General features: G+C 36.7%; 4 protein-coding genes across 7 annotated transcripts; 2 read left to right on the plus strand and 2 right to left on the minus strand.

Moving 5' to 3' along the window:
* Window positions 1–673: 673 nt before the first annotated feature.
* On the plus strand, window positions 674–2,443 carry LOC106402036 (vacuolar protein-sorting-associated protein 37 homolog 1-like). The gene is made up of 7 exons (XM_013842670.3): window positions 674–857; window positions 1,175–1,375; window positions 1,469–1,556; window positions 1,678–1,717; window positions 1,804–1,850; window positions 1,941–2,061; window positions 2,150–2,443. The coding sequence occupies exons 1-7, from the start codon at window positions 844–846 to the stop codon at window positions 2,311–2,313; spliced, it is 675 nt and encodes a 224-aa protein (XP_013698124.2). The 5' UTR covers window positions 674–843; the 3' UTR covers window positions 2,314–2,443.
* Window positions 2,359–5,208, minus strand: LOC106402035 (DEAD-box ATP-dependent RNA helicase 38). The gene is made up of 7 exons (XM_013842669.3): window positions 4,843–5,208; window positions 4,233–4,526; window positions 3,919–4,143; window positions 3,743–3,808; window positions 2,986–3,384; window positions 2,777–2,885; window positions 2,359–2,694 (listed from the first exon to the last, which is right to left on the minus strand). The coding sequence occupies exons 1-7, from the start codon at window positions 5,080–5,082 to the stop codon at window positions 2,537–2,539; spliced, it is 1,491 nt and encodes a 496-aa protein (XP_013698123.2). The 5' UTR covers window positions 5,083–5,208; the 3' UTR covers window positions 2,359–2,536.
* Window positions 5,209–12,028: 6,820 nt separating this feature from the next.
* On the plus strand, window positions 12,029–14,227 carry LOC106401336 (GDSL esterase/lipase At3g53100). Of its 2 annotated transcripts, XM_013841839.3 has the most exons (5): window positions 12,029–12,664; window positions 12,750–12,880; window positions 12,962–13,195; window positions 13,353–13,608; window positions 13,756–14,227. In XM_013841839.3, exons 1-5 carry the CDS (start codon window positions 12,424–12,426, stop codon window positions 13,947–13,949), a joined length of 1,056 nt encoding a protein of 351 aa, XP_013697293.2. In that variant the 5' UTR covers window positions 12,029–12,423; the 3' UTR covers window positions 13,950–14,227. The 2 variants fall into 2 exon arrangements, with proteins under 2 accessions (XP_013697293.2, XP_013697292.2); XM_013841838.3 differs by having other exon boundaries at window positions 12,136–12,664; window positions 12,750–13,195.
* On the minus strand, window positions 13,273–19,272 carry LOC106401335 (E3 ubiquitin-protein ligase UPL7). 3 transcript variants are annotated; one of them, XM_013841835.3, is made up of 15 exons: window positions 19,114–19,269; window positions 18,890–19,012; window positions 18,564–18,804; window positions 17,933–18,495; window positions 16,826–17,788; window positions 16,428–16,750; window positions 16,012–16,290; window positions 15,656–15,908; window positions 15,371–15,541; window positions 15,181–15,273; window positions 14,992–15,099; window positions 14,745–14,861; window positions 14,565–14,654; window positions 14,381–14,478; window positions 13,273–13,616 (listed from the first exon to the last, which is right to left on the minus strand). In XM_013841835.3, exons 1-14 carry the CDS (start codon window positions 19,135–19,137, stop codon window positions 14,395–14,397), a joined length of 3,432 nt encoding a protein of 1,143 aa, XP_013697289.2. In that variant the 5' UTR covers window positions 19,138–19,269; the 3' UTR covers window positions 13,273–13,616; window positions 14,381–14,394. The 3 variants fall into 3 exon arrangements, 2 of the variants coding, with proteins under 2 accessions (XP_013697289.2, XP_022543261.2); XM_022687540.2 differs by lacking the exons at window positions 13,273–13,616; window positions 14,381–14,478; window positions 14,565–14,654 and having other exon boundaries at window positions 14,750–14,910; window positions 19,114–19,270; XR_007339180.1 differs by lacking the exons at window positions 13,273–13,616; window positions 14,381–14,478; window positions 14,565–14,654; window positions 14,745–14,861; window positions 14,992–15,099 and having other exon boundaries at window positions 15,255–15,273; window positions 15,640–15,908; window positions 19,114–19,272.
* Between the last annotated feature and the right edge of the window lie 488 nt (window positions 19,273–19,760).

Raw genomic sequence — 19,760 nt, forward strand, 5'->3', positions numbered from 1 at the left:
ACAACAATGAATCATGATGGTAACAAATTAAAAAAAAATATCATAAAGACAGATGAAACACAGATTAGAACTTCATCTTCGACATTGTGGCTTACATTTGGCTCACCTTCATAAACAATCCGAGCAGTAACATAAAAAAAGAACCTTCAGAGAAATTGAAATCCTTCTAAGCAGAACAGAAACTCTGAATAATCTTGGAGTTTGAAAACATTTTCATTCATTAGTAATGTGTATGGTTGCTCCAAATGCTAATGGTCTGATCAGGAACCATCCCAACGTTTAGGCGCTGGAGATAGACCGCGAGTGACATAATGGCCTCCACGAATGCAAAATCGCCTACGCATTTTTCTAAGCCCTCCACTAAACGGTACGAATCTGGTGGAAACAAATCATCAACCTTTTTTTTTTATCCTATAGCAAAATGTTATACTTGATTATATATTTTGTAACAAAACATGTACTTGATGAGCTCATTTCAAAGCTTAGGGTGTACAAATATTTTAGCGTATGAGTTATTCACGCGAGCCGTTGACTGTATATAATGGTTGTTTCAACAGTAAAACTTCATATGGGCCTTAAAATTTTAAACTCTTAAATTGTTCATATTGGGCCTTAAGAACAATACGGCCCGTCAGGGGAAAACCCAAAACCAAATCGTGTTAGGAACCGAAAATACGAAAGTAAAAAGTTTCGTCGACAAACACGCTTTCTAACCGAAGTTCCCAAGTCTTCGATCTTAATAGAAAGTTCTTTAATTTGGTCGATCCGGTAAAAGGTGATTTTTTTGTTTCCGACAAGACACAAGCTTCTTCTGGTTTGGTTATTCGCCGAATCCTAGAAACGATGTTCAATTTCTGGTAATACCCAACTCTTAATTTTGTGTGTTCCGTGATTGTTCGAGACTAGCTAGCTGTTTCGTATGCTGTCAAGATTTTCAATTTGATGATAATCAGATACGTGTGTTGAGTACATTAAGTATGTTCGTTGATTAGGCAAATCTGGTTGTTAGGTAGTTATCTACAGTTGAATTGAGCACTGTGTTGCTGATTTAGGCAGGGTTTGCTGCTATTATATTTAGAATGTTGTAGTCTCTTGTTACTGTTTGTGTCTCGTTTCTAATTTGATGTTCTGCATCTGACATGTTTAATGTTTCTTTCTTTGGTTTTAATCAAAGGGGATCAAAAGAGCAACAAGGGCAATCTCGTCCTCCTCCGGAAGTTTCTTCTTCTTCTCAGCAGCAGCAGCAGCCATGGTACTCTCCTTCTCTAGTCAGCTCTCCAAGCTCCTCATCCCGCCCTCAAACATCTGGTCAGATTCCAGCACATGTTTCACCAGGTGAAGCAGCTGGCATTATCACCTTCTTGAAAGACAAAAGGTTCGCTCTCTATTCTTTTTGTATGCTTCTCTCCTGTGTTGTGGTTTTTTTTGTATGCTTTCTTATTTGAATCTTTGTATACTTTTGCTCTAGTGTGGACGAGCTGAGGAAGCTTCTCTCTGACAAAGATGCTTATCAGCAGTTTCTGCTCTCTCTTGACCAGGTCAAGGTCCAGAACAATGTAAGTCTTAAAAACACTCTTAAATTGTTTCTGGATAACGGCGGTTGTTTATAGCTTTCATTATTAGTTATGTATTGATATTATTCACTGGTGCTCATTGTTTTTGGTTTCTGTCCATAAGATCAAAGAGGAGCTCCGCAGAGAAACATTGCAGCTGGCTAGTAAGTTCTCTGTTGTTTCATGTCATTTGAGGAGTAGCTTCGGTTTCATCTAGTAATCTGACGTTATTATGGTCAAAATGTAACAGGAGAAAACTTGGAGAAGGAGCCACAAATAATGGAGCTCAGAAACCAAGTGAGTTATCAACAACCATACTTCCTTTTTCAGTTCACAATGTGTAACAAGATATCTCTTCTTAAGAACCTTGTGTTCCTCGTTTTACAGTGCAAAATCATCCGTACAACTGAGCTTGCAGCTGCGCAAGAAAAGCTTAATGAGCTGGAAAGACAAAAAGAAGAGATCCTCAGGTTGTACTCCCCTGGTTCTCTTCTGAATAAACTTCAAGGTAAAACTTATACAAGTGCAATACTTCATATGTACAGTTTCTTGTGTCATCATTTCTAAACCGCAACTTTTGTGGGGAGGTTTTGCAGAGGCTATGAATGAGGTGGATGAAGAATCTGAAGCTCTGCAAGAGAAGTTCCTAGAGAAGGAGATTGATACAGCAGCGTTTGTGCAGAAATACAAGAAGCTGCGTACTATCTATCACCGACGTGCATTGATTCATCTTGCTGCTAAAACCTCAACCATCGGTTGAAACTAAGAAAAGCTTATCACTTACCTGATGTTGTAAAAGAGATGATTTTGCTGATTACGTTCATATGATTGATTGTCAATCGAAACAAAATTTGAATTTTTCGTGAATAAAAAATCTTTGCAATCTGATATATAATAAATTACAACAATCTCGGGAAACAAAAAAAAAACAAAAGTCTTCACGTTGTTTAAGCAACTTATGTCTTCTTCATCCGTGAGTTTTTTCACTCATCAAGCAGGCCAGCTTCCTTGAGTGCGCCCTTGTACTCTTCCTCTGAGTTCCAAGACTTGATCTCCTTAACTTGCGCTCCAAAGTAGCGCTCTATCTTCTCCATCACCTCTTTATCGTTCCCATTCTCGAGGAGGAGGTTGAACACAGCCCCTGCCATACAAATACACAGTTTATATAAGTTGATTATCATCAATGTCTAAATTGATGGTAACATTCAAAAAAGGAAGCTCACCTTTTCGACCAAACCGACCAGCTCGTCCAACTCTGTGAAGGTAGACTTCATAATCTGGCTCCCCAGTTTCATATTTAGTAGGCATGTTATAATTCACAACCAAATTCACCTGCAAGTATTACATAACCGAGCAAGAGTCATTAACTAAGAAGCGAAGCATTTTAGGGGGAACAACAAGATGAAAGCAATAGGGTTGAAGAATGATTTACCCGTTGTTGGTCAAAACCTCTAGCAAGGACATCAGTTGCAATGAGGACTTGAGTAAGGCAGTCTTTGAACTCCTTCACTATCTTATCCCTATCCTCTTGACTCATACTACCGTGAACACTGGTGACGTCATACCCCATTTCCGCAAGTGCTTTGTGCACTTTGCTTGCTGATACCTTCGTTTTCACGAATATTATGGTCTGCCCAATATCCCCGAGCTCCATGATCTGATCCTTGATGACTTCGATCTTGTCTTGCTCCTTTGGGCAAACCACTTTATACTGTTTCACAGAGTCTAAAGCCAGATCCTCTCTTTTTACAAAGAGTTGGTTGGGGCTCTTGACTGTCCTCTGAACAAAATCTTTGACGGTTTCGTTAAACGTTGCTGAGAACAGGAGAACCTGTTAGAAAAAAAGGTCAAGAACACAAACACATGATCAATTTTAGCACAAGAAAATAAAAAGCAAAGAGTTTCTTTTAAACTGAGACTAACAGCCATGTAGAAAATGAAATAGCCCAGAATAGCTTTCTAACAGTGAGCAACATATCAACCATCGTTTTAACACGTAGATATGTCTTATTAACATAAGGGACTCTGTTCAATAAAGAAAACACAGCTGAGCTGATTTTATTCACTAAAGAGCGTCAAGTAGAATATCTTTTAGACCCTAGATATAATGTAGATATGGCCACTAGAAATCAATAGTCACACTACTTACAGTTCACGATTCATGACTAAATTAAACCAGTTTAACGTACCTGATAATTGGGATTAACTCTCTCAATGTCTTTCATTATCCTCAAGGAATCATCCCTAAAGCCATCCTGCAACAACAATGAAACCTCAAATATCAACATATGAAAAGAAACTTATGGTCACCTTATACAGAAAGTAAGACATTAAGGCCAAGTAAAACAAAAATTAAAGAGCATACCGTAGCAAGCATATGGTCAGCCTCATCAAAAACCAAAATCTTTAAATGATTCAGACCAAGTTTCTTGAAGGCCATCCACTTTTTAAGTGTCCCAGGGGTGCCAATCACAACTTGAGCAGACACAGGTGCTCTTCTTGCAGTTGTTACCCCTTGATTCGACTCCGGAACAGCAACTTCAGCAGTGATCCCAGTAAACTTCCCCATCTTCTGAAGAACTTCCATATTCTGTCATTCATTTTAAACAATCATACATAGACTCTTAGTATGTTTCTTTTCTTAGATTATTAACCAGTGGAATAACTAACTAAACAAACCTGGTTTGCTAATTCTCTGGTGGGACAAATGCAAAGAGCTTGAGGCTGTCTCAGACTGGGGTCAACACGACTCAACATCCCAAGAACGAAACAGGTGGTCTTGCCAGATCCATTATGAGCCTGAGCAATGAGATGCTTGTGAGGCGGTGTGATGATCATGGGCAAACTAATAGCTTGGATCTTGCTAGGTTTCTCGAACTTCATCTCCACGTACAAGCCTTTCATCAGCTCAGGTGACAAGTTCAAATCTTCAAACCTACTCGCTGATGTATACGGTGTGTCACCTGAAGTAACCTACAAAGAAAGAATGACTTAAAAATCAAACTCATCCAAGAACTAGTTTTGCATCAAAACCCATCAAGAAAAACCTAATCTTTTCCAGTAAAACCAAGATCTAAGCTCGACTGGGAAGAGTCCACATCATCCCAGATCAAGATCAAAATCATCCAAACAACCCTAGACTGATGTTGGGATCATCCATGAACTACTTTTGCATCAAACCCATCCAGAAAAACCTAAACTTTTCCAGTGATAAGCAGATTCAACACAACCACAATTCACAATTCCACTAAACAGAAGAAATCAAGCAAGGGGGTATAGAAGTAGATACCGCTTTGATGTTTGAGTCTTCGGGTTCGTCAAGGATAGATTCAGGTTTCTCTTCGTCCTTTATACTTAAATATTTGAGCTCCGAGACTGCGTCTGATTCCTCTTCGTCGTCATCCTCAACATCGCCCCACTTTGTCTTCTCCGTTGTTGTCGTGGGCTCTGTGTTCTCGCCGGTGATTGATGCTTCTACTGAGGATGAAGATGCGTCAGCGGTGGAGACTTTCTCTACAGTATCCGACATTGTGTAGGCTGCGAATCCGCAAGTGAGACAAGGGAGAAGAAGCAGAGCAAATTGGGTTATGTTCGTGGGTGCACGATCACTCGGGGCTGCTATAAATTCTCGAGAGTTTTCCTTTTTGACAAGAGAAATAACCAAAGTTTCCTTTTCTTTTACAATTCGGTTTGATTTTGGTTACCAATTTCCATCACTAATTCCGGTTTAGGGTCTGATTGATTTGTGTTTTGACTTTACTAGCTTGGAGCTTAATTTAATTCTAAAGTTTCGGAAGTCTATTTATTTTTAAGGAGGCTGTAAACTATCGAAGTCCTGAAAACTTTCTTTCAAATTCTCAAAACCAAAATTACTAACTTCATTTTTTACCTTATTTTTTAATTTACTATTTCCTAACTTCTAAAAATTTCTAAAACCACTTCCACTATTTAAAAGTATAAAGTTTTAACAGTCAAATTTTAAAACCTTTAACAGTAAATTTTTGAAAGTTATAAACAATCGGACTTTTAATGTTTTTAATTAACTGATTTTACTGTTCAGTTAAACTGTTTCAGTCACAGAAAATAATTCTGAAGCCTTTAATATTAGATTATTTCATTATTCAAAATTCACCAAACATTGGGTTCATAAACTCCTCTAATGTTTGAAACTAGGTGTTGATAATACTACATTTATCATCTACCAAATAGACTGAACTAATAATCTTTTAAACTGTCAATACAACTAGATCATCAACCACTGTGTTATTAAACGTAAGTTTTAGATATCAAGTAACAGTCAAAATTTAAATTAGTATCTAAAAAATTCAAAATTACCTAGTTTATTTTTATCTAATTTTTGTATAATTTAGATATTTAAATATTTTGAAAAAATGTTATGTAAATTTCATATGGTGTTTTGGATATTTTTGGCATGTATAATGTATTCAACTATTTTTATATATATTGTGTTGTTTTTATTAGATTCCAAATAAAAAATTTCAAATATTTTTTAAAGAATTTGTTTGACTTTTTTTTAAAAAAAAAATATAGTTATGAATATAAAACAAAATCTAATGTAAACCGAACATATTATTTTTTTTAGCTAAACCGACCTAGAAACTGAAAAATATCTGCAAAATATTTATGAATTTGATACAATTGTTTTTCAAAAAAGCGGTTAAGACGCAAAACTCACTGAATTCTTTTCATTGACCGATCCATCCTTAAACCAGTAGGCCTAATCAGAATGCTTAAACCGATTTTAGTAGAAATATTTTTTTCTAAATTACAAAAGAATCAGCCCATTAATTCATGATTATAGGTCACACATATAGCCTAATACACACAATTTAGACCTTATGTAATAGAAAATTCAATGGTGCTATGGCTCAAACCTCCTTTTTTGCTGAAATTTTGCAAGCTTTTGAATATAATAAATAAGATTTAAGAAAATAATAATGATGGTTAGTGAATTCGTAACAGTCCTAGTTTTTTTTTCTTTATACCTTTGTGGTGATAAGCTGAAAATTCTTGAAAATGAATTCTCCACAGATGTTACCAATGTCAGTCACAAATATGGTTGTACAGTCTTTGTTCAAACTAACCACACGTTTGTTAAAAACAATCAGAAGCTCTCTTATATAAGATTTAATATTTTACTACATGTTGAATAGAATACATGGCACCCAAAGAGTTTATTAGCCAGTTATTATTTGTAATGTTAAGTTAAAGAATTTTACCAATCCCAAAAGTAATAAACAAATAATTATATATAAGCAAACAATGTATTAGTCTGAACCAATCGGCTTTCATTAAAGAACGTCTACTTATGGAGAACATTTTGCTTGCAACTGAGCTGGTGAAGGATTACCATAAGGAAACTATATCTCCTATATGTGCTATGCAAATTGACATATCTAAAGCTTTTGATTCAGTTCAATGGTCCTTCTTGCTAAACACATTAGAAGCTCTTGGTTTGCAGGAGAAATTCAGGAGATGGATTGCACTCTGTGTTACCTCAGCTTCATTTTCAGTTCAAGTAAACAGAGAATTGGCGGGGTACTTTCAAAGTAAAAGGGGTTTGAGGCAAGGCTGCTCTTTGTCTCCTTACATTTTTGTCAAATGCATGAACGTGTTATCGAAGATGATTGACAGAGCGGCTGCAGAAGGAATTGTTGGAAATCATCCCGGTTGCAAAAACATAAAACTCACTCATCTCTGCTTTGCAGATGATCTAATATTTGCGGATGCTGAGAGAAGATCCATTGAAGGGATACTGAAGGTTTTTGAAGAATTTGATAGGATGAGTGGGTTGAAGATCAGCAGGGAAAAGTCTGTTTTTTTTATGGCAGGTAATACAGAGCAGAAACGAGAAGAGATAAGGGATCAATACAGCTTTGCGACGGGGTACTTGCCAGTTTGATATTTGGGTCTGCCTCTCATGACCAAGAATATGACAGTAACTGATTTTCTCCCTTTGATAGAGAAGATTAGAAAGAGAATCAGCACATGGACTGGTAGATTTCTTTCATACGCAGGCCGGCTTCAACTAATAAACTCAGTGATTATGAGCTTAACAAATTTCTGGATGGCAGCGTTCAGGCTCCCGAGTGGGTGCATAAAGGAGATAGAAAGAATGTGTTCGGCGTTCCTTTGGTCAGGGCTAGAGCTAAATGGAAAGAAAGCCAAGGTAGCTTGGAGTGATGTTTGTAGACTGAAGGAAGAAGGTGGACTGGGAATAAGACCTTTGAGAGAGGTAAATGTGGTGAGTTGTTTGAAGCTAATTTGGAGAATTTTATCAGCTACTTCTCTTTGAGTGAACTGGGTCAAAGCTTATCTGATCAGAAAGGGATCGTTTTGGATGGTGAATGAGAACACACAATCAGGCTCAGAGATGTGGAGAAATTTACTTAAATACAGAGAAATAGCAAAGAAGTTTTATAAAGTTGAGGTAAATGGAGAAAAAACTTCTTTTTGGTATGAGGTGTGGTCACCTATGGGTTGCTTGAAGGATGTTCTAAGTGATGGAAGTTGTATTGGGACTGGGATTCAGATTCATGCGACTATGGCAGATAGTAGAAATCATAGAAGGAGAGTGCATAGGAATCGGCTTCTCAATAGAGTAGAAGATGAAATAGAGAGATACAAAGTAAATTTGACTCAGGAGGAGGACATCTCGCTGTGGAGAAATGAAAAGGGGAACTATAAGAGGAGATTCACAACAAGAGATACTTGGTTGAACATAAGGGAGAATCATCTTGTGTGACATTGGCATAAAGCAGTGTGGTTTAAGCATGCTACTCCAAAATACTCATTTATAAACTGGATAGCAATACATGGGAGATTATCCACAGGGGAAAGAATGAAGAGATGGAATGATAATGTGGATGCTGCTTGTGTGCTATGTCAAGAACCGCTGGAGACGAGAAATCACTTGTTCTTTGACTATCCTTATTCACTGCAAATCTGGGAAGTTCTAATGAAAGGAGTGTTGAAGGAGAAGTATGTAACTGGCTGGGAAAGAATTATAGATCTTGTTACTAGTGAAGCAAATTGGAGTAAGGTGCAGCTATTTGTTGCAAGGTATATGCTGCAATCGAAGGTTCATACTATCTGGATGGAGCGAAACAGAAGAAGACATGGGGGAGTTCCATGCCCGGCTACTCTATTGATCAAGCGGCTTGACAAAAATATGAGGAACAAAATAACTATTTTGTAGAGGAAGGGGAGCAGAGATTTAGGGGGTGCAATGGTCTACTGGTTTGAAACCAGACAGAGTTGAAGATAGAAATATTCTGAAGTAAAGTTATGAAGACAAAATGATAGGAGAATAGTTTTAGCTCATTCAAATATATGTTACACTTGCTGTAAAGAACAGTCTATTTTTTTTTTGAATTCAATTTAACATTCTATTCAAAAAAATATATATATATATATAAGCAAACAATGATATAAAATCAGAAAATGTAGAACTTACATGCTTTAACATATTTTGTAAGATGTCATTTGACTTTCAGCCTAAGGTATGTTGGAAGGCTACAAAAAAGAATGTTGTTCTCAACACTTCTGGGTTTTCGACATCTTTGTTCATTATTTCCCTGATACGATCTTTAAGATAATCATATAATATCATATTTTTCAGCTTTCCATGTCTCAATTCTTTATTCTAAATAGTTGAGTGTACTACTAGAATCTTGCATATATTTCTGTCAACACAACAAAATAACATTTGCTAAGAATCATATTTATACAAATAATTTGTAATAACAGGCTTGCAAGAATTTCATCACAAATACACTTGTACATTGCCAATAAGACATGCACAAACTATCAAACAAGTAAAGCAATTAACACTAGATCACTAACCATCTTGTCACTCGACATGAATTTTGGGTATTAAATGATACTCTTACAAATCAAAATATGTATCCAAAAATTAAAAATAATTATACTCATTTACATAATTTAAAATTTTTGAACATTTTTGGAAATTTTATATAACTTTTATATTGTGTTTCAGATAATTCATATATTTTGAAATGTGATCATATAGTTATGATATCTTATATAGTTTTAATGGATTTTAGGTATATATGTAGTTTTAACATAATGTCACGGAAAATTGAACCAACCCAATTTTTTGTCTGATTCAACTTTCAACTAATTTGGTCAAATTAGAACGTTTTTTTGGTCAAACATTTATATTATAGAACGTAAAAGATAATTACATAAAGTACAGGTATCAAACAGACCACCGTCAAGCTGCTCTAGCTTTAGTAGCTAAGTTATTAGCTTGCATAGTTTTTGAGCAAGTGATATTTTGTATGCTGCTGTATCCAGACTGGTCGTGTTTCATCCTGGCTAGTTGTTGTATAACTCTGAGTTATCTTCAACTAAGATTACCTTCTTGTAGTTGAGACGGTTGAGTTGAACTATTGCTTCCTTTAGACCCAGAGCTTCTGCTTCTAAAACTGAATTTGTTGGCTCAATAGATGATGAACCCTGATTAATAGTTTGTGCTCGGAGTCATGTAAAACCAATATTATTCATGCTTCTTGTTTATCATCCAACCAAGATGCATCTGTATAACAGTAGACCATATATTCTGGAATATGATCAGATGCATAAGCAGGTTGAGTTTGGGAAAAACAGACTATTTGGTCTAGATCATTAGAGTCAAGTGAGACTTTAGCTTCTGACCAAAGTTGATGATCCATAAAAGCTTTCCAGATAATCTCTGGTATAGCCCATTTCTTTGCATTCTATATTAAATCATTCCGAGTTTTCCATATTCTCCTGCCAATGAAGGGGAATGTAGGAATATGATGATCTTTATATCTGGACATTAAAAATTGAAGGTAATCCATTAAAGAGTTAGAGGTAGCTTGCTGACCTGAAGGGATTTCAATTGCGGCTAGCTCCTAGATCTCTTTGGATATCCTGCATTAAAAGAGTAGATGAATAGTTGTCTCTTTGGATTCTCCACGGAAATTACAATCTGGTAGCGACTTTCAACTTCCCTTTTTGCAGGGTTTCTGCAGTATGAAGTACATTTTGAAGAACTCTCCACCAAAAGTGTTGAATCTTAGGAGGTGTTGAGAGTGTCCAGATTTGTTACATAGTTTCTGATGCTTGCTATTGTTGTCGCGGTTTGAGGCGATAGGTTTGACTTGTTGATGATATCCAGATTTGATTGAGTACTCTCCATCTTTTGTGAAGATCCAAACTGGTTTATTTGGTGTAGAGAATAAGCTTGGTCTCACTCTTTTAACTAAGAGTATATCCTCAGGATGAACATGACGTTGAAGTTGCTTCTCGTTCCATATATTTTAATTAAGAGTGTCAAAATAAGTTAATTCGATCAACTCATCGCTCATAGTCAGTTCGGGTTCTTCATGAACTAGCTTAATTCAGCTCATTTATTATATGAGTTTCAATATGTAAAATCGAACTTGAATCATTTAGATCATGAGTTAAATGAGTTAACTCACGATCTAATAAAATGAAAAATTAAAATAATTGTAAAATAAAACTAGAAAAATTTCCATAATATAATTCAAAATTTAAATATTAAAAATCTGAAACATTAATATTAAATAATAAATAAAGTCAACACCTAAAAATCAATTAAATTAAAGATAAATGATGATCCAAAAATCTATTTCGCTTGAGAGTCTTCAGATAATTCATGTTTAAGGTCTTCATTTGTTCTAATCATAAAATAAAAAAATAAAAAATTTATCTAAACTACTTTTTTGCATTAGAAATGGAAGTTATCCATATATATTAAATATAAAAAAAGACCAACATCATGAATTAGCTCATATTCATTAAAGATTGTTTGTATAACTCGTAATCTAAATTAAATTCAATCATTAAGTTCATTTATTAAATGAATCTAAAAATAGAATTCGTGCTCACGAAAAATCGAGATCCAGCTCATGCTTATAATTCATTTTGACACTCCTAATTTTGATGCAGTAGAAGCAGGTCTGCGACATGATACTGATTACTGATGGTTTGGTGAAGATATTAGATGTTCAGGCCGGTTTTTAGAAGAAACATTTTTTTCCTTTTCTAAATTACAAAAGAATAAGCCCATAATTCGTGTTTTATAGCCACGAATGTAGCCAAAATTAACACAATTTGGGCCTTCTGTCAAGTAGAAAAGAAAACTCATAGAACATACAAGAAATAAGAAAATAGCTATGATTGCTAAAGCACAGTATAACGGAAAAAGAACTATCATTGCTTAACCACAATCTTTAAAGGATACCAGAAAAATAGATAAACACAATCTTTGAGATGCGCAAAGTGGATGCCACATTACCAAAGACATCATAACCACAACAAAAAAGTTGGTGGAGGTCACACTTTGTTAAAATGCTATTTTTGCCAATATTCAACTTTGTTTTCATCATCCCTCCCCAAGAACATTTATTAATGCCTCCAACGATTCAAACAAGAAACAACTTATACTAATCAAGAACTGAGCAATCAAATAATCAAAAATTATATGATCTATCAATGCCCTTCTGCTTATAAATATAACTACCCTTCAAAGTTCAAACCGAACAACTGACCAGTTTGAGATTCAGATTGAACAGAGCAGCGACTTCCTTGCATTTCCCATAGTATTGTTGCACATAGTCCAAGATCAATGACCAAAAAGATTGGCCTCATACAGTTTCTACCTACTCTATTGCACTAACATATGCTTTTTCTTTATCTTAAAATGGGAATGATTATCTTTGTATGACAATCATCATATTCTCAACTCCATTTTCTTCTCCACTAATAATAACTAGCTATCTCCTTCTCTCTCGTCTCTCTGTCCTAACGGTCTGATTGCATTAGACAAGGAGAAAGAATGCAAGAGATGAGAGTTTCAAGGTTTTGGGTACTTGTATTGGTTTCTTGTTTCTTCTGCAAATCCAAAGGGGCCATTGTTCCTGCACTCATCATGTTCGGTGATTCCATTGTTGACGTTGGCAACAATAATAACTTACTCAGCATTGTCAAATCAAACTTCCCGCCTTATGGCAGAGACTTCACCAATCAAACACCCACCGGAAGATTCTGCAATGGAAAACTCGCTGTAGATTTCTCAGGTAAACTTTATATTCCCAAACCACATCACTCTCTGATACACTCTCTCCCTACTCTCATTGGATTTATCTTCTTGCTTATGCGTAGCTGAGTACCTTGGCTTTTCTTCATACCCACCTGCGTTCTTAAACCGAGAAGCAAGAAACGAGGATTTCTTAATTGGCGCCAACTTTGCATCAGCGTCTTCCGGATACTATGATGCCACATCTGTTCCCTTTGTAAGGGAGACTAACGCACTCAAACATCAACACGCACATACCCATGATATGATCCATAAGGCTTTGCTCTTCCTTTTGCAGGGCGCCATCCCCTTAACACGACAGCTGAGCTATTACAGGACGTATCAAAACAGAGTGAGGAGCATGATCGGAAGGGAGAGAGCACGCACTATGTTCTCTAAATCTATCCATATTTTGAGTGCGGGATCTAGCGACTTTCTTCAGAACTATTACATCAATCCTCTGCTCAACATCCTAAATACACCTGAGCAGTTCTCTGATACTCTCATGCGATCTTACTCAGAGTTCATCCAGGTACTTCTAAGTTTACTAACGAACTTTAAAAGTTTTACCTAATATTCTTAACAAGGCAGCCATATGAATTTGCAAAATTCACAAGAAACAAACAACTCGCTTCAGTTATTTACCATTTTTTGTGTGTCAACAAAAACTATACTGTCGCTTGTAACAGAATCTGTATGAACTAGGAGCGAGGAGAATTGGAGTGATATCGTTACCGCCAATGGGTTGCCTGCCTGCAGCCATAACTCTTTTCGGTGCAGGAAACAAGAGTTGTGTCGAGAGGCTCAACAATGATGCTGTCATGTTCAACACCAAACTTGAATCCACAACCCAAACATTGATGAAACGACACTCAGGCCTCAAGCTTGTCGCCTTTAACGCCTACCAACCTCTCATGGACATCATCACCAACCCATATGACAATGGTATGCCTCTGCATACATAGGAAGAATACTTATTAAACTTAAAGCCATGATACCGTACAAGAATAAATTCTCAGATAATTTATCTAGTTAGCAACTAACAAGATACCATTAACATTTTTAATTTATCTAAACTGCATCTAATTACAGGATTCTTTGAAACAAAAAGGGCATGCTGTGGAACGGGAACAATAGAGACATCGTTCCTTTGCAATTCTCTATCCTTGGGAACGTGTTCAAATGCCACAGGATATGTGTTTTGGGATGGATTTCATCCCACAGAGGCTGTGTACGAGCTTTTGGCTGGTCAACTATTGAGTCAAGGGATTTCTCTAATCTCTTGAATTAAATTCCATCTCGATGAATTCAAACTGTATACCTACAAACAGCTACCCTTGTCTCTCCCTCTCTCTCTTTCTAGGGATATGTGTCTGGGACGAAGTATCTGACTCTCATAAACTAAAAAATAAGAGAGAGCGCGTGTCTGTGTGTGTGTGTGAATGTTGAAACTACCAATTTGTTTTGTGTGATGCGTCAATAGATACAAGCGTTGTCAAAGACGATCACGATCTTTGGTAATTTGTGTTCCTTGATTTATCTCTAGAGCATTTTTATTATTTTATAACAGCAGTAAAGTTTACTCAAATGTGAACATAAAACATTCACGTCCGGTTAAACAAATCTGCGTGGTTAATTATCATATACCAACTACCAAGAAGCACCAAGTTCCCGATATCTTAAGACAAACTAAACAAACTATTTACATCAGCCCTACCTGGTCAGAGGTCTCTAGGAGAGTTCAAACCCTGTATTTGATGTAATTGCGTACAATAGTTTCTCCCTCATAGTGCTTGCTCGTTTATACGTTGGAAGCTGAAACAATTAACAAAGAATTTTTTTTTTTTTAAAACAGGTAGAAGAATGTTAGCAAGTAGACAACACGACAACTGAAACTCCACCTTAAGAGTATTGTAGCAAGTAGAAGCAGATGGAAGCCGTTCCACATCTTGTCCTCCAATAGCAGCCCAAAGAGAGGTGTCACAAGAAACCTTCAGACGCAAAAGAACAAATGTAAAGAATAAACTACCAACCAGAGAATTTCACATGAAATTATAAGAAGCTAAAGTTCAAAAACAAACTTTATGGATGATGAAGGTTGGCTGCAAGTATTTGAAACCAAGGAGTGGTGCTCGAGAACAACTAGTCACAAACTTTAGGAGCATGCAGCGTTCACTTGGTTCAAACCCTTTCATGACCTGCGGCAGGGTGCCCAGAAAGAAATTAAACAAGCAACGCAAAAACTCTCTGCGTATGTCACACATCAGCAGACAGATTGGGAATAAAAAAAAATAGAAAAGATCAGGGCTTCTGAATCTGAGTCATTACCTCCCAGAAGATTTTGACTGTTCGACTGCTATCAGAGTAACCACCAGTGTACTTTGTATTCCTTCTTAGATCATCGACATCGATATCATGGTTTCCTCCAGAGAGTAACTGCACAAAGTCATTTACGTAAGAAAATAGCTTTGTACATGAGAAAAAAACCCTAGAAATGATTACACTAAAGCCACATACCTGATTAAATTCATGGGCGTTAAATAGTTTCAACCAAGCAGGAGATATAAGGTCGGTTAATCCTCTGTAAAATGCATTTGAAAAGGGCACAATCTGCATTCAAGACATAGGACAACATGAGTTCCTCATCATTCAGTAATTTTTATTTTGCATAATGATTGACCTTAACGGATAAAAAAAGAGACTAGACCTGCCGGTTGAGTTTATAGTCGGCCATTGCATGAATATATTGCATTTTGTTCTCATTCGTTACTGAGATATCCTTCCCACCGGGTTTGAGCTCAATTATGCTCATCTTCCCACAAAACTCTTCAGTGACTGTGAAATCCAGACAGAGTTCCTGTAAATCACCCTCATATTGCTGCATACAACAAAAAAGAGTCTTGATCTCAGAAACCCTATCTTGTTATACTTTTAACGCAAGATTTATTTTTTCCTATGAGGTGACAGATTTATCACCTGTGATGGTTTTTACCTTGATATACATAAGGTTCCTGTAGAGCTCCGGATCAAGCCCTGACAGTTCATCAATAAAGCTATAACGCCCCAATAGCTTCTGGATGAAAACGTGTGAAAAGGAGTAATCCAGAAGTATTCCTTCATATAGAGCTTTTCCAACAATTCTTCCAAGAAACTCAATCATCTGAATCCCGTTCTCAAGGTACCGAGCAGATGGGCTGGGAACGAGTAACCTATCTGAAGTAGTGGTTTGCGAGAATAACCCATACCTTGTGAAAGAGAATAGAATGGACATGCCAATAAAAACAAAAGTTAACCCATTGGAAAAGTAACAAAATAGATTAGAATAAAGTAATGCACAGAAGAGCTTACTCAGAAGCAAAAGCTGCTTTTGTTATGTCCGTCAGAAATTCTTTTGAAAGCCCACCATAGTCTAGGCCAGCCTCAGGAAGGCCAGATTCATTCACAAACGAGACATGAATGGAGGATTTTAGCCTGCTACCAATGGAATTCAGTTGTCGAAATCCATCCTCGACCACATGACCTCTACGAACGACTATCTCTATTGACCTCGCGCCAGGTGCATCGACTTCACCAGCCATTTTCCTTGAAGCTTTATCCATGCTTATAAACTCTCTAAACACATGGACCCTGCATGGACAACAAAATATCTAAATAAACACCATTCAAATGATAGTGAGAAATGAGACAGGTAATAGTTAGTTAGAAGTCATTGTAGCACAAAAACAACATAAAAATGCTATAAAGGGTTAGCAATGTAATAGTACCTTTCTTCAAATGGAAAGACATGGGGAGTAATTGTTATAACAGAACCCATGCTTGGAGAGGTAAAAACATCACTGGTTGGTAAAACCTCATGAGTCCTTGCAGCAAATGCAATTGGAGGTCTACTAGTTCTACCAGGTGAGAGCCACAGGGTAGAAGGACAAAAAGGGTGCCTGCAATCTCTTTCATACAATAGATGCAAACATCTGATAGCAGAATCCATAAGTTGTCTATTCTCAGGACCTGTGCCCCGCAACAATCCATTGTACACGAGAGTGTTAAGCACTGACGCAATTCTCCGTTGTTTCTCCAGCATAAAGGGGACCTACATCATGCCAAAACAAATCTCTAGTAAATGTCGTAACATATAAGCTGAAGGACACTATATTGTGTATGTTACCTGCTTTTCATAGAACTGTATGTCATCAAGAACCACGAGTAAATGCGCATAGGTTGCACAAAAAAGATGAAGCAGGCATGACACATCTTTTGAGATACCTACAGGACCACCTCTCAGAGTTTGCACATCCCAACCATCATCGGTTGAATCATTAATCAGGCTTGATCCTGGCTGATCACTAGTACTCTCCACATGTTCCCGCGGCCCCGGTGATTTACCAGAAAACTTGTTAAGCACATTCACCCACTTGTTGACTCCGTCATTCTTAACATGCTTCAGTTTCTTCTCAGAAGGACTTCTTGTATTCCATGAAGCTTTAGCAGGTTTATGAGATGATTCGTCAGGAATGCAACCATCTTCAGAGAGTAGGACATTCTCTAGAGAGCTCCACAAAGAGACAATGTATCCAGGAGAAAAGGATAACATATTAAGGACAGGCAATGGCCCTACAACAGGATTCAGCACGCAGAAGATTCTCAACATGCATGAATAGAATCGTGCAACGTCAAACAATTCTAGCGTTTCTGATCCTTTTTTACTATTGGTTGATGCATCTTTATCTGCTATAATACGAGTTTCTTTCCCAGAAGCTGCCAACAGTTTTGCGAGATGCCACTGTTGACATACTGGTCGAAGCAATTCAACAAACGAAATCTTCACAGCGCTTTTTCCTTTCTCCGTATCATCGGGTGTGGCCTCAAAGTCAAGATGAATATCCTGAGTTCCAACCTTTTCAACTTGAGACAAGAGATTCTCGGCGAGGGTCACAATAACATGAACATACAAGACATAAAACATTTCTAGATTAGATTCTTGTGTGTCCATAAAATCGTTTTCACTAACTGTTGCCAGGGATACGATGTTCCCCATAGCCCATCCAACAGAAGGAATCTCCGTTGTACAGCTTTGCCTCTCCGAGTACTCTATTTCTGATATTCTGGTCAGCAGTTTGTCCCTCAAAATCTGTTGTCACCTGCCACACTTTAATAAGTTCTTCGATTGTTTGGTCAAAAAGCAATGGCTCTTCTGAAAAGGCAACAGAGCTTAAAACAACTAAAACCTTTCTCTAACATTTTTTGGTATAACAAAATTTGATATGAGACTTACCAATATAGTATGAAAGCTTGGCATTAGTATGCTTTTGTGCTTCAGTGCACGTATGAGAACGCTTGGCAGGCAGCAAACCAGTCGAGGAATTGTAAGTATTAGAGAAACATATTCTTCAACAGCCAAATTTGTGTCTGGTTGATTGTCACCATCAGAATCAGGCTGGTTCGCATGGAATGGTCGTAGAGCCAAAGTTACTGCACTTGTAGTAATCAATAGTCTCTCATCTGAATTTTTGGTTAATGACTTGATATATCTTCTAACTGCTGTGTAATATCCACTTTTAGAGCTCCCTATAAACGGAACGATCATTTTCCCAGCTGTTTCTGCATCTTCAAAGTTTTGTTTTGAGACAATCTTCCAGCTTTTGGGATCAGTCAGAACAATAAGGATGCGTAGCAAAAGGGCACTGACACCAAGAACATCTTTTATCCTCTCCTGTGAGTAACTACACTTCGTGAGAAGGAAAGAGCAGAGAGACACCAGTCTTCGTGTTTGACAGACCCATGTTCTACTCTCTTCAGAAGAACCAACTGCTAGTGAGCAAAAATTGTACCCTTGATCTGCAACAGAAAATAGCAACATCCACTTAACATTTACATATCTATTCTAGATTTCTAATTTTCCATACCATTAGAGTTGATGCTTTCCAGTAGAATTTTAAAGCAAGTGTGCATGCACTGTACATCTCTTGGCTCTATCTTTTGATGTTGGACACACAAAGATCTGATAAAGAAGAGGAAAGGTCTCAACACTCTGCTTGACACCCAACTCTTAGTGAGTGTATCAGAATGGCAACTCAGCGAACTCTCCCACTCTTCCTGGATCACAAAAGCTGCTTTCTTTCTCACAATGTACGACCTCCAAACTCTCTACGAAACAGTTATAAAGAAAATGTAAAGTTTATTATGTCTTTCGTCCCATTAAACACACAATTAACATCCAACTTGAGAGAACCTGAATGAAAACAGCAGCAGCATTAGCACGTCTCGCGTAACTGCGGAGCTCCCTTGCTTGTGAGACTTTAGCAAGCAAAGCATCTCTTGACATCTCCTCACTGCTGGCGCCTCTGAGGGAGACCTGACGAGAACAAACACACGGATCCATCATTATGCACCAATTCGGAAGCGAATTGTAAAATAGAGAAGATGATCGGAAGAAGAAGGAGGAGGAGGAGGTACCTTGTGTTTCCGATTAAGGTCCATTGGAGGCTAAAATTTGATTCTCCGATCTTCTTCGTCGTCGTCTTCGTTTATGCGTATTGGCTTTGGATTGACGTTTTAAGGATCGAAGCGACTTCCGTATCAATCTTCGAGCCACTTCTTTTATGACGTCAGCTTACAGACAAAAATATCAATATTCTTCCTTAAAATAGGGAAGTTAATAACTAACCAAAATTTCACTTTGGTCATGATTGGTTCGACTGTGGCTTAAAAAATTTAGATGTAGATGTTTACCTGTAGATAAATTGGTTGTACCTGTAAAGTTGTTACTGTAGACTTTTTCTGCAGAGACTTTTGCTGTAGTTAAATTTGTTGTAGTTGTTAGTTATAGGCTGTAGATATTTTAAATAAAAATATATGAAATATGTGTTGTATATATAAAATTATTATTTTATATGAATTAAAATAATTTATATTAATATTTTTTTATAAATTATCAAAATTTATTGTAATTTAAAAAGTGATATGTAAATAATATTTATATTATTTAAATATATTAATAATTAAAAAACACTCAAATTCAAAATTAAAATATTTATAAAAGTTTTTATTATGATTATGTAATTTATTTGATATTATAGATATTTTTTTTTACATTTTACAGA

The sequence above is a fragment of the Brassica napus genome, chromosome A4 (genome assembly GCF_020379485.1).
Source record: "Brassica napus cultivar Da-Ae chromosome A4, Da-Ae, whole genome shotgun sequence".
Taxonomy (NCBI): domain Eukaryota; kingdom Viridiplantae; phylum Streptophyta; class Magnoliopsida; order Brassicales; family Brassicaceae; genus Brassica; species Brassica napus.